Raw genomic sequence first — 14,291 nt, 5'->3', positions numbered from 1 at the left:
ATCGGTAATAATTGGTTCTACACTGGTAATAATCGTTTCAGCATTGGTAATAACTGGTACGAACCGCCTGCTAATCGCAATAATCAGTTTTGATATCAGTAATAATCTGTAATAATTGGATTTGGTAATTGGTAATAATTGGTAATAATTGGTTTCAGTAATCGGTAATAATCAGTTCTGGTAATCCATAATAATCGATAATCGATTTCAGTAATCCGTAATAATCAGTAATAATCAATAAAGATTGATAATGCAGGCTGCAAATGGGTATATAGGGAACCCTGTAGATTTGTACACACCATTGTTCTCCTACAAGAAGAAAGCAAACCTAAGGAGTTCTAGTCATAAGTATGTCACTTTATTCAGGGTGATTTACTCCAGGAAGGTCTGGTGAGCCAAACCACTCTCCTCCAGTCAATCTATGTGGAACCCAGGAGGCATGGTGATCCTAATGAGCAAATCAGAACTTCCCAGAAAGCTCTCTGCAGTTAAGCACTGAGGAGCACAGGAAACTGAATGTGCAAAATACAGTCAGTGTGTGAACCAGGGTTCCCCAACTTGATGTCAAGTCCAACAGTACTTCCTCTTGGCCAAGATTTTCAGGAAATGAATGGGGCCATTCCAAAACAGGACTTAATCACTTATGTTCCACTGTGATGCTAGTATATTCCCAGGAAAACCACACCACATGCCTTTTCCTGAACACATAGTTCAATCTTCACCCTTCCTAACTTGGCAGGGCTGGGGGCTGGGGGCAACATCAGCCTGCAATCAGATCTGATAGGCAGAGGGCAATGGAGAAGAAGCAGCTAGAACCTTCTAGAACAGTTCAAGAAAGCAAGCAAGCAAGCAAGCAAAAGGTGGAATGGGTGGAATTGTTTTTGGTCAGATATTAGACAAGATTTAACGGTTCCTCTAGTTCTAGCTCCAAGCACTTGCAACATTTTGTTAAATTTTAAACTCTCAAGCAAAACAACAACAATTGCCCTGTAACAAGACCATTCTTATACCTGGCTGGTAATGTACTGCGTGGGGTACCTCTGAAGTGCGGAGAGAGCTGCAGCTGAGACTGCTGCAGAGCCCTCCTCTGCATAACTCAGGAAGGTGGGAATGGTTTCTGGGAGCAGAGCATTTTTCAGGGCTAACAAATAAAGCACCCGCTCGGCGTTGTCCCTGGTGCGTTTGAGATTTTGCAGGATAGTCTCGATTCCGGTTCGGACTTCCTGTTTTAGTGGAAAGAAGAAAATGAGCAGATACAAAAGAACAGCCCATAACATAATTGTCAGTGGTGAGAGCTGGCAGCCCATGGAACTAATGGGTGTGTAGTAGTGCACTGCCGACCCAGCAGTCGTCAGAGGGAACGCAACGCCAGCGACCTCCTGGGCGGCTCTTGCCGGTCGATCGCGACCCCCACCTCATCCCCCCCCATGAGTCAAGCAGGTCGGAACTGTTCTGGCTCCAATCACCGGGCGCTAGGGACAATGGTCTTGCCCCCAGGTGAGGATTAGGCTCAGACGCCGCACGCCTTCCGCGACGTAGCGCCAGATGAGATCATACATCACATGATGATCTCCCCGACCTCCCCGCTTCGAACTCCCCAGCCCTCCCTCCTACACTCTCGGCCAGCAACAATGTGCGTGCCAGGAACCGCAGGCGGAGACCCGCCAGGGGAACACGGACCTCCTCCTCGGCCTCCCGCTGCTGGCGATCTCCACCAGATGCTATCTCCGCTACTGCTCCGCTTCTTATACGCTGACCGCTGGGTCGACGACTACAAGCTGGTGCCAAACCCGGAATCCTTCGAATCCCTCCACCCTGCTCACCACGCTTGGGAAGGGCCGCGATACCGAAGGTTCCGCTGATGATCGGGCGCATCCAGGGACCACCAAGCCGCTGTATCAGCCGTCCTTCTGATCGGCGCATCCAGAGACATCGCTCCTAGGACACTTCTCTCGTCCGGACCGAACACCGCAGTATGGGAGCTTGGTAAAAGCAGGGCTTATGACAAGCACGCTGGACGTAATCCGAAAGCGTTTAACGAAATGCTGCAGGGTCCCCCCGTAGAAGAGAAGGGAACTAAGCTAAATTGGTTGGAGGAGATTGAAGCTCAGCGTCCATGGTACTCCAGAGTGGGGGACATTAAGAATCTTAAGGACTGGGAAAACATCGGGCGACTCTCTTTCAAGACATTGAGTCTTCGCTACTCGCTACCATGTCGCTAAGCTACTGATCGTGCAGGAGACAATGTTTTGTCGCCATCAGCCTGCAGACCTATATGGCTCCCCTTTGCTGTAGGGTCAGCCTCCTTTCGATCATCTTTCACCTTCAATTTCAGCCCGGAATTTTCTTCTATCCACTCAAATTGACGACTTCGTCCTCCTTTCTGCTCCCTCCTCGCTCCTTTCTCGCCTAATTCAACCATGCTCGCCAGCCGCTCCGGCTTCTTCATTTTTTCCGAAGTCACTGCACCTCCGGCTACAATATCGTACGCATCGGCGCTGGTTTTCAGAAAACTCTCTTTGCAGAACGATAGCCACGACGATCTGCAGAAGAAAGAAACCCTGGACGGAAGATCTACATGCCGCAGATTCTTGCATTGGCGCCCCGCCCACTTCCATACAGATACCGCGTGGGGAGTGATGGCATAGTATAGTTCGGGCGGGTTGTCGGCAATCACTTCCCCTGAGCTATATAAATCCTCACCGAAATTCGCGAAAGCGGTAAGCGGACGGGGAGTCACCACCCCCTATGTGAGAAGCATGCTCGCAGGCGGTCGCCAGTGAGCCACCTAATGGTCCCGGACGCACTGGAAGACCGCCTTCCACATGCTACCTGAGCCCCGCGATCAATTTGCGCACCTGGGAGAGCGAAGTTCCTACCAGCAATGCCTTAGCAGGGCAGTTACCGGCGCCACGCCTTACACCGGGCCGCTAACTTCACGGGCTCGATGCCTTCAGCAACCCCAACAATCAGGGATTGTCCTACCTGGAAGCCACCCCACGGGCTCCAGCTCTCTGGAGTAGCGCGCTTTTACAAGGCGCTTTGGTCAGGGTCCCCACCTCTGGCCAGCCCGCATTAAAGCTTCTCTGCCATCCGGCAAAACCCCAAGAACTCCTATCACGCTAATGAAGTTTGTGAGCAGGATCCAGGAGGCTCTCCTCAAGAGGCAGGTGGTCGACAAACGAGGGAAGCTCAGGGCGAACTCCTTAGGCTGCCTCGCCAAAGAGAGCGCCTCGCTGAATGCCGCAAGGCAATCACCACAGGCTTAGGTAAGGACCCTGAATCCGGCCGACATGCTTAAGGCTTGCCAGGATATCGGGTCCTTCGCCTACCACGCTGGACTCCTCCTGACCGCGCAGCGCCCTTTCCACCGGGCCAGGAAACAGCCCCGAGTGGCAGGTGTTGGCAATTAAGCCACCAGTCCGGGATACACACTTCCGTAAAGATTGCAGGCTGCCCAGTAGGGGCTATCACGGTCTGCACCGTGGCGGGCCCTCCCAAGGAGAAGACTCCTCAGGGAGGCCCGCCTCCCGAGCCTTCCACCCCTAAGCTAAAAAAACTATCCCCTTTTGTTACAGGGGGGCACGGATTCGCCGCTGAGCTCTCCAAAGACACCCCAGACTTAATGTGTGGGCGTGGCATCCTGCAGGAACGGCTCACCAGGGCAGCCAGAGACTACGGGCTCCTACGCCTCTAAGGCGCATCCCAGCCACTCCACCTACACAGCTCGGAGGCTCCAGGTGAACCCCAGGGTGCGGGGAGCCCGCACGCCATCGGCCAAGTTTGCGTCCTGGGGGCGGCCTGATCAGGGGTGGCCGGCTGGGACGCTGCTTTGGCGCCCGTGGAGGGGAAAGGGAGCAGGCCAGCACTCAGAAACTCCCTTAGAGGTCGGGCGGCAATCCCCATCATCGCCTCCCCATGGTCATGGGGAGAGCTCGAGGCCCAGTAAGCTCCGCTACCAATCAGCTCTCCCTCACGGGACCACTTAAGACCCCAGTATGGGTAGAACAGTGGCCGCTGCCCAGAGAGAGCTGGTTGATTGCCATGCACCAACCGCGGAGGAGCAGCTGACCGCGGCCACATTGAGGTCTCCAACGTCAGCCCGCCTCTGGAACACACTCTATCTTTTGTGTGTAATAAAGAAGAAGAGTGGCCGGGTGGCTTATTACTACAGGATCTCAGAGCAGTAAATGCCTGTATCCAGCCCATGGGCCCTCTTCAATCACGCGTAGTTTACTCCAACCCCAACCTTTATCCTCAGACTACCAGGACGGTGTCCTGGTTGGGTTGGACCTGAAGCTGGGGATTGTTTCTTTTGTATCCCCCTCTCCTGAAGCATCCGAGTAACATTTCGCTTTCACGGTGCCGGTGCTTAATCATCAGCAGCCCACGGCCAGATACCACCAGTGCGGGAAGGTCTTGCCCCAGGGATGCCTTCAACAGCCCCACCTTGTGTGCCAATTTTTCGCCCATCACCGCTTAATTGCCCCATTTTCGCCAGCGCTTCGGAGCTTTCATGATCATCCATTACATGGATGATATCCTAGTAGCTGTAATCACTCATCCTCAAGAGGGTGATTTCGCCATAGCTTGCCATTAGACACGCTTAAACAACAGTCAGGGCTCTGCGTACATCGGCTTCCTCGGGGTGGGTGCAGAAGAACGAAGCCATTTTTGTATCTGGGGCATAAGCCTTCCTCCACTTCTACTCCACTCTCTGTCATACCGAGATTCAAACTCCCAGACACGCCACGCCCTTCCAGCTGCAGTAGCGTCCTGACTCCTCAACTGGGTCCGGCCCTTCTTCGCCAGCTTCACCACCCCTTGCTCAGCTCCCCCCTGTTTCGCTTACTCCCCGCCGCAGCAAAAAATCCATAGGGGACAAGATCCAACTCACTCCAGAAGCACAAGGGACACCTTTTCGAAAGCAGTAAAGGAGGTCCTAGCTCGTCATGGGTGGATCGAAGTCCCCTCAAAGATCAACCTTCTCAAACTCTTCCTTCTTGAACACCCTCCCTACCGTGTCCTAGGTGCCACACCGCCGCCACAAACCTTCCTTAATTGTCAAATCGGTGCTGTTTTACTCTGCCTCATGTGCCTCAGCGTAAAAAATCTCTCTCCACCTTCCGGCCAGCTTTTACGCAAGAGATCTCATCAACCAAGGGCGCTAACGCGACTCTGGTAATGGTGGTGGGATGGGACCCCGAGAAAATCGGGTCATGCCCTCTAAACAGAACAGAGTTCCAACACCTCTTGAAATGCCTCCTCACCCTCCAGCTACCCTCCTAGAGGTAATTCTCGCTGTGGGGAGATCCTTCTTCCACCTCCCCCAGACTCCTCAGCCTCACTCTCTCCTCCACTCCTACCCTCTGTCCCATTCGCCTTTTAGCGCCTATGCTCCATCTACCAGCGCCACTAATCGCTTCGTTTTCACGACGGGTAAGGCTGCCATGGGCGCCCATTGCATTTCAACGGTAAATGGTCAATGGCAGATCAAGCTTTACACGCCGGGCCTCTAAGCTCTTCCGGCCAACGGAGCGACCACAAGGCCATTCTGGCCTTTCAAACCTTTCCCCAACCTCTTTCAACCTTTCTGGTCGATTCCCAACACGTGGCGCATCGTAATTGCTCCACTTACCTCGAGCCTACGTGGCTCGAATCGGACCCACTCCAAAACCTCATGAGCTCTCTTTCCCTGATCACTACGGAACCTTTCTAGCATCCAGAACCTCCCAGTACTTTGTAGGCCATATGCGCAGCCACACGGCCAGCTTCCCAGGCCCCTCAGCGAAAGGAAACCAGCACGCAGACAACGCAATACCCACATCTCCCCTACCCTCTTCTTTCCTCAATTTCCTTCCAGTCACACTCCAGACTTTTTTCCACCAGGGGGCAAAAGCACTCACCGATCCTGCAGCATCCCCCCCAACCAGGCGCCCAGTCCATCGCCAAATCCCGCGCCACGCTCACGCCGCCCTCGGGCCCAGACCCCTCTCGGGTAAACCTCGAGGGGCCCTGGCAATGATCTCTAGGCAAATGTTTGACGTGAACTCCTGGTCCCTGCCCTAGCCCCTTCTGAAGCACCTCCATCGTAACCATAGATACCCACTCGGGTAATGCTCTGGGCTACACCACTCCGGTAAGGCGAACTCACTCAATCACGCTATATCCAGCACCTCTTTGCGCAGTAGAGATAACCGCCATATGGGTCAGCCTCTCCGCTTAAAACTATAACGCCACCTCGCGATATTCTTCCTCCGGGCCAAGCAGCCATGCTCCAGTTCTGTAACCAATCTGGGGAATCGTGGTTAACACATCGGGATTCCCCACAACAGCACCGGCAAGTAATCGCTGGAAAGGGCAAATCGCGAACTTCAAAGAGATTTTAGCCAGACAAACTAAAGAAAAGGGGAGTTAGCCTCCCCCATTTAGGGCACAGCTACATACGCAACAAACAGTCTTCAAAGGTACTTTTCACCATTAATCATCTAAATTTGCTCAGCCTCTACCATCAGGACACAGTAGGGTCACCCCCATAGAAAGACACTTCAGGCAGTCAGACCCTCCCCACGCTAAGGTGCCTACTACCGCCAACTCCCAGATCGAACCTGGCGGGGCCGCCCCCCCTCTTCATAACTCTGGGAAGGGGTATGCTTCAGTCCTTTTCTCCTACAGGTCTCCTCTTATGGATCCCAGCCCGGCGACATAAGTCCTGACCGGCTCCGAGGAACGGCCGCCGTTCCAAGTTGCGCTTTCGGCCACAAGCACGGCTTAAAAGACGGAACAGGCCTCCCCGAGCACCCCTATCCCACAGCCTCAGCAGACTTGGTAATCAGCATCGGAACGCAAATCTGAAGATCCGCCAACCCGGCGACTCTGCAGTAGCAGCCGACCACTCTAGACGCCCAAGAATCCCAAAGCTGCAACCTTTATGCGTTATCAATACTGTGGATTTTACAGCCATCAGCAGCTACTTTTCAATACAGCTACCTTCCTCACCGCGACACAGTCGGTCACCCCCCCCGCAGGACTCCCCCCCCCCCATCTACGCACCGGCCATCCTCCTCCTTTCCCTTCCCCTAACGCCCCGCCGGAATTTGAGCTTACAGCTGGGAACATCCCCCATAGGTTATTAACTTGGAACTTCTCTCCGCTGCAAGTTCTCAGCCACTTGCATGTTATCGAACACGCTTTCTTTCCACCCATCTTAATCTTGCTCGCGAGAGAGTCACCTAACTTATAGCCTTTGGTGTAACCATGTGTCTTATTGTCTAATTTCTATCGCGATGTCCCAGTTTTACGGTTATACTATTTGTCATATTACTGCATCTCCGGCCTGCCTATCTGCCGGGACTCTTCTGCCACCGGGCCGCCATCACTCCTACTCCCAGGTTCTCCACCTCAGGGAGTCTGACACCGTACGCCATCCGCTTCCACTCTCCGCTTTTCAATCCCTCCTGCTCGGATCGGGATGCGATCGCCCTCTCCTAAGCTGTGGAGTCTGCCTCCTCGCTACTTTCCCTTGTGGGAGCTCCTCCTCCGACTTATTTTCCTGTACTACAAACCAGCTGGATCTGTGACCTCGCTGGGTCCACTTAACCCTCAGCTTTCACTGCCCTGGATGCCCTTGGCCTCCTCGAAAGCAACAAGCAATCCTCTTCATTAAGCTGCCCTAGCATAATCATGCCGCCATTAACTGGAATCACCAAAAGCCGGTGGAGAGTGTACATAATATTATGTATTGTTTTTAATCTTCCTGATGATTCCCAATTGTTTACGCGGAATTGCAAGAAATTGTATCTAATCTGAAGTGTGATGTTTTGCCCCGCTGGTGGTCAGCCCTGGAGCTGGCTGGCCGGGAGTGATGTTTGAATGCTATTGCCAGCCTCTGCGCTTGTCCTAATTGTGTGCCTTATCACCGGATCTTGTTTCGCTCAACATGCGGTCTAATATTGCCTGTAACATGTGTAAGAAACCCTCAGTGATTTTACCCCGCAACTAAATTCTAATGTTGGTACTGCTGCTTGGTCAGCCTGGACTAAACGGCGCGAGGAGACAAAGGTTACCCCTTTAAATCACCCCTTAGCTGCTGCCCCCCGCTTAAAATGTAAAGAAGGGAGGGAGATGGTAGTGCACTGCCGCACTCCAGCAGTGCCGTGAGGGAACGCTGGGGACGCCAGCGGACCTTAAGCAAGGCCTTGCTCGCCGTCGATCGCATCTCCCCACTCCTCATCCCCCCCCCCCCATGAGTCACAGGTCGCGGAACTGTCTGCCTCAATCACCGGCGCGCAGGGACAGGCCTGGTCTCTGCTCTCTCAGGTGAGGATTAGGCTCAGACGGTGACGCCCTTCTCCGCCAAGACGTAGCCAGATGAGATCATGCCATCAGCATGATGATTCTCCGGCCTCCCGCCTCTCTCTCCCCGAACTCCCCTTCAGCCCTCCCTCCTACACTGGATAGAGTAACAATAAAAGGTGCCAGGAACCGGCAGAGCGGAGACTACCTAGGGCTCATGACGGACTCCTCCGTCTCCGGGCTGCTGGCGCATCTCCACCAGATAAGTTATCTCCGCCTGCCTCGGGCTCCTCACGCTTACGCTGACCACGGGTCGACTACATGGGTGAGCTTGCCCTTACCTGCAGCTCACACAATTTCATCCGACACAGCTTGCCGACCAAGGTGCCAATGACTAAGTTTCCTGTTTCCCAGATAATTGGGTCTACAGTCTTCCTCTTCATCTTATCCTGGAAGAGGAGAATGAAGTGTTCAGAGAAACAGATTTATATATTTCTGTTTTGTTGGTAGGTTATGCTTATTTCACCAGAGTGTAAGTCTCAATTTACTTTTATCAGTCACTCATGTATTCTGGACCTATTTTTGTTTCCTAGCAAAGACTATAACCATATATAAAGCTACTGCTTGAAGATTTTTCAGTATACCAGCTATACAATTTAACAGTCAGACTGAGGCGTAGCAAGGGGGAAAATTGCCCAGTGCACCCGTACGTTCTCTGCCCCTGTCTCCGGAATGCCCCTGCCCCCCTTGCCACACCTCTACAGGGGCACACGCTCAGTGCGTCATGCCCCCCACATCCCCTCAGAGCTACGCCTCTGCAGTCAGATCTCTGGCTTCTGAGGAATCAGCCACCAGCCATGTTGCTATATTTGAATGAATCTCGGTTTTGTCTTTCTTATAGAAAGATGGGATAACACTTATCTCAATAAATATTAGCATGTACCTGAACCTGGAGGGAGTTCCTACACCTTAAGGAACTTTCCTGCAACAAGAGGCTCTTCTATTGGAGGAAGAGATGTTTAAGTTATAATAAGTTTAAGTCAGAGGAAGGCTTCATCCTTTCCACAGTGGAGTGGTTGAGAGTTATGAGATACTATTATATGTATATCCTTGCCTACTATTCAGAACTGAAGGTAAGGAGTGCCATCTCCTTCAGCTTGTCACTGTGGATGATAGCTTAACATTCGTTATATTATTGTGTGACTTACGACACCATCCCTTCCTTGCAGGGTGACTCCAGTCTAAGTCTATTTAAATCAATGGAAAGAGACTCCACTAACTCTGCATAGGTTGAATTGTCAGCATGAAAAATGAAAGGCCATGCCGCAAGGATCAGAAGGACCTAGGAAGGGATTCACACATCCACATCCCTGTAGTGTTAAGTGGTGACCTGCACGTGTGAAAGAGCCATCTCTTGCGGACAAGGGCTAACCATTTAGCAGGATGAAGGGAAAAAATGAGGAATTCCACTCATGCACTGAAAACTGGTTCTGAAATGGATGAAAAAACTGATTGTGATTTAAAATGTTTCAAGAAAACACAGAGGGGGAAAAAACAGAGAAAATGATTTGAAAACCATACAGGAGAAAACATGTGCGGAAAAAATAATAATAATGAGGCATTTGACAGCATAAAACGATATGAGCCGCTCATGCGGAAAAGGCTGTTGTCTGGAAAATACCTCAGTCTACCTGTATTACACTCACTAGTACTTATTCATAAAGAAGTAAAATTGTAAAAATGAAGGACTGATAACAATAGGACAAGAAGCAAGCAGAAACGTCTTCTTACAAGCACCAAACGGAACAGCTCCTTGGAAGGCCGGGGGGATACAGCTGCTCCAAAGAGGAACTTCTCCAGCAAGGGCGTCTGCCTCTCATTCCCAAAATCTAGAAATTCAGATAGTGCCATCAAAGATGCTGTTGACTGGACAGCCAGTGCAGCATCTACATAGAAGGGACTAATAGGAGAAAGGAAGAGAGGATCAGGTAGAAAGAACATAGTGGAGCACTTGGGACTTTCCAGTCAATTGCAAACACAAAACTCTGACATTAGTATAAATGTGGAGAGTGCTTATGATATCATTTGAAAATTATAATACATATCAGATTTTTACAACTTGTGAACTCACCAACCTGAAGGTATCCTATCATTTTTGTACTGTGATGTACTAGGTACTCGGTGTTACTTTCCCTGCCCCTAGTTTTGCTGTTCTTGACAACAATTTACCAAGTACTGTAATGAGCCACTGTTGGACCATCACATATATATATATACTTGTGGGCTGCATTCAGCAGGTCTGGCCTGACATAGATCTACAAGCCCTGAATCGTGAAGGGTGGAAATTATTGCTATATTTATTTGCAACCAAGCTTTCCTAGCTACTACAGTTACTAGGAGACATTAAAGATCTGGAGGTGATTTTCCTCCTTTGTCATTGGCCTATCACCATTTTGCTCTGGGCGCTATTACAACCCCCCCCCCCCCGCTAAGCCTCTGCTCTTAGGATACTTTGTTGCCTTTTTCCTCCCCTCATTTAGAGTCGAGTGCATTGCACAGTGGGTATGGTAGTTTGAAATATTTAGCCTCTCTAGCGGCCTTTACGATGTTAGTATTATAGCTGTCTGCTTTATATTATTTTAATGGCTTGCATTTGCTTATTTGCCAGCTCAGCTGCTTGTGTTACTCTCTTCAATTTATTCTGTTAGTTTTCATTCTATCTAGACTCTCAGTGATCCTTCCAAGTTTTATCACTTTGCCAGCAGATCCTTAATAGACATTGGCGTAGGTCACTACTCAGATTGAAGTCACTCCTAGGAGTGAGAATTGGACTTCTTACTTAGTCTATGGCCCATTACTAAAGGAACACTCAATGTGGGCCTTTCAGCTGTGTGGTAGGGCTGAAGTATGGTCTCCTCTCTCTGTTTACACACTAGGAGGCAGTCCAGTCCTCCCTCACAGCTAGTCTCAACCAGCCTCTGTTTCCTGGTTTTCTTAACTCTGGCCCTCTTAAAGGCACAGATCTCCTAACACTCAGTACTCCCAATGTTATAGAACTGATACCCACCCCCCGCTTTCCCTCCACAGACACACACAGACACGCATACACTCTTCTCTTCCCCTCTCAGCCTCTCTCTCATTCTGCCACGGGAGACAGATTTGTTTTTTTAAAAAGAGGCTATGAAATGTTTTTAAAAGCCCTCCCAATCATCAGGGAAAGCAGAAGCAGAGCAGCAGAGGTGGGCTGGAGCCAGAAACAGGCATTGCTTGTGCTGTTCCTTGCAAAACCCTACTCTATTATATTGATATATTGATATATCAACATGAATGTTTAGAAAAGAAGGAAGGAGCCAGCAACATGGAAGGGGGCAAGGGGGAAGGCATGGACCACAATGTGAGGAATGGGGGTGGTGGAGCTAGGCAGGCTGGCTGTGGGTGGAGGGAAGAGGTTCAGTGCAAATCTGTGCTCACTAGAAAATCTCCACGCTTAGCAGCAAAGCAAAATTAAATTTGGGCTAGAAGTGGTCTCGTTGCCATGGGGAGACTAGAAAGTGAAAGTGGGGCCAGAGGAAAAATGTTCATACAAGAAATCTTGCTGCAACAAACATTTGCACCCATCGCGGCACAGATGCCTTGTGCATAATCGGCCTTTTACTTACACCATATTTTGTGGTGCTTTTTTCAGCAGTACAACAATGTCTTTCTTATTTGCGTCACGTAACATTTGGACAACTCTGTGAAATTTCCAGGTGGTTGATGCCTTAGAGACATCCATTTTGAATTTCTTTTTAACAAGTGACTTCAAGTAGTTCTTCAGCTAAAAAAGCAAACATGTCATAAACAATTCCAATGTTTCAAAATGCAGACAGGCACCAGTGACACAACATTTGAGACTGAGATCCAAACTAGACGTTATGGCTTCCCAACAAAACAAAATGTGGGCACATAGAAAAAAGAACTTGATAGGATGGCATTTCCTCCTTGGCATTTAATCTTTCTGTGTGCAAGATTTTTTCCCCATGAGAAAGCAGTGAAATATTTTATTCCTCACCTGTAAATGTGAAGAAGAACAAGAGTTTGGATTTATACCCCACCTTTCTCTCCTGTAAATGATTCAAGCAGCTTACAAACCCCTTTCCCTTCTCCCCACAACAGTCACCTGTTGGTAGGCGGGCCTGAGAGAGTTCCAAAGAACTATGACTAGCCCAAGGTCATCCAGCAGGAATGTAGGAGTGGGTAAACAAATCTGGTTCATCTGAGAGGAGTCCTCCACGCATGGGGAGGAATGGGGAATCAAATACCATGCTCCATATTAATGTGCTCTTAATGGTTCAGTTCAAGGAACTGCTCTTAATAGTCCAGTTCAGTGGTCCAGTTCAAGGAAAAAAATCTCTACTGTTTGATTCTGTTGATCCTAAAAACTGGCCCTGAATCTGGGGAAGTTCAATTAACATTTTGTATTTAATCATTTTACTTCTTTTGTTTGCTCTGGTTTGTTTTGAAGGCAAAAAGTGATCTGAAAATAATTTGAAATATATTCATAGCAACATAGCTGCTGCTCCCATATTTCATAATGAGGAAGCAGGACCAAGATTCACGCTTGTGAGCAATGTGAAGGGAACTAAAGGGAACTAAATTTCTTGACACAGAAATAACCTTGACAGTTTCTAGAGTGGGCATCTGGACTCTGAAGCTAACTTAGCATATTGGTCAATCTAGACCTACATAAAGGTTTTGTGTTGTTGGCACTCACTGTTGGACACTGTGTGCAGATCCTCTTGGAAGGCTCACTGGCTATATCAGTGGGCTGAGGTTTTTCCAATATGGCAGCCAGTGCTTCCTGAAGACTTATTCCAGATAATTCTTTTGATCCAGGCTTTTGAGTAACAAGCTCAAGATATTGCCTGGGGAAAGAAAAGATGAAGATGAAGAGTTTGGATTTATACCCCACTTTTCTCACCAGTAAGGAGTCTCAAAGGGTTTTATAATCTCCTTTCCTTCCTTTTCCCACAACAGATACTCTGTGAGGTAGGTGGGCTGAGAGAATTCTGAGAGAACTGTGACTAACCCAATGCCACCCAGCAGGCTTCATGTGTAGGAATGAGGAAACGAACCCAGTTCACCAGATTAGAGTTTGCCTCTCATGTGGAGGAGTGGGGAATCGAACCTGGTTCTCCAGATTAGAGTCCACCTGTTCTTAACCACTACACCACGGTGGTGATGGTGATAGAGCCTTTGTCTCCACTTGGTTGTGTGAATAGTCTTATCATGTTTCAGTATGCTGAAGTCACAGGAATGAGATATGCAAGTAGGTGAAGCCCTTGGAGGGTTTTGGCTGAGAAGCTCTAACTAGACAATATACTGGGAATTCAGTGCATGATGCTCCAAGCAGTTCCCCAAACTTACAAGGTGTGGGGGGCCTTGACTGGGATCAAGGCTGTGACACCCTATTTATCTGTACTATTTTCTCCCATATTGTTTTCTCAAATTAAAATTTCCCTTGCAGCTTCCATTTGTCCTATTAAAATAATAAACTCTGGCATATTGAAAAATGGTAAGGCGCCCTTTGTATCAATTTCTTGTCAATACCGCTGTACCAGCTTTTGGCTTGTATGTTTCACTTTAGCATGGATGGCATCAAGATTACCCAGGATAGTTTTCTAATCCTTCTTGATCAAGGTGGCATCATTCACTGTCTCACATATGCAGGCCCTATTGAAGGAACAAATGCAGGACTTACCTGGAGGTGATATTGACTCCAATGGAAGATCTCAGGCTCAGTGAGATCACATGATTTTCCTCAGCCAATGCAGATTTGAGGAGACTTCCATCCACAGAGTAAACACTTTTACTTGTTGGTTGCCACAGGACTTCAAAAATCTGTGGAAAGTAAGGATATTTTTTTTCTCCATGATTTTTGTTGGTGTTGAACACGTTCAAAAGATGTTTATTTTATTTATTTCATTTATACTTCTCCCCATTGGGAACCCAAAATG

At 49.2% G+C, this 14,291-nt stretch overlaps 1 protein-coding gene across 2 annotated transcripts in view; it reads right to left on the bottom strand.

Moving 5' to 3' along the window:
- Positions 1–14,291, bottom strand: part of LOC125437420 (microsomal triglyceride transfer protein-like) — a 51,189-nt gene that overhangs the window by 18,857 nt on the left and 18,041 nt on the right. For both annotated transcript variants that reach the window (XM_048504906.1, XM_048504908.1), the window contains 6 exons: positions 14,036–14,175; positions 13,049–13,199; positions 11,955–12,112; positions 10,087–10,255; positions 8,637–8,744; positions 1,011–1,223 (listed from right to left, as the gene is read on the bottom strand). In XM_048504906.1, coding sequence (XP_048360863.1) covers positions 1,011–1,223; positions 8,637–8,744; positions 10,087–10,255; positions 11,955–12,112; positions 13,049–13,199; positions 14,036–14,175 — 939 coding nt within the window. The remainder of the gene's footprint in view (positions 1–1,010; positions 1,224–8,636; positions 8,745–10,086; positions 10,256–11,954; positions 12,113–13,048; positions 13,200–14,035; positions 14,176–14,291) is intronic.

Source organism: Sphaerodactylus townsendi, linkage group LG08 (genome assembly GCF_021028975.2).
Source record: "Sphaerodactylus townsendi isolate TG3544 linkage group LG08, MPM_Stown_v2.3, whole genome shotgun sequence".
Classification (NCBI taxonomy): Eukaryota; Metazoa; Chordata; class Lepidosauria; order Squamata; family Sphaerodactylidae; genus Sphaerodactylus; species Sphaerodactylus townsendi.
Note: the sequence above shows the minus strand (reverse complement) of the source record. Positions and strands in the feature narration are given on the sequence as shown.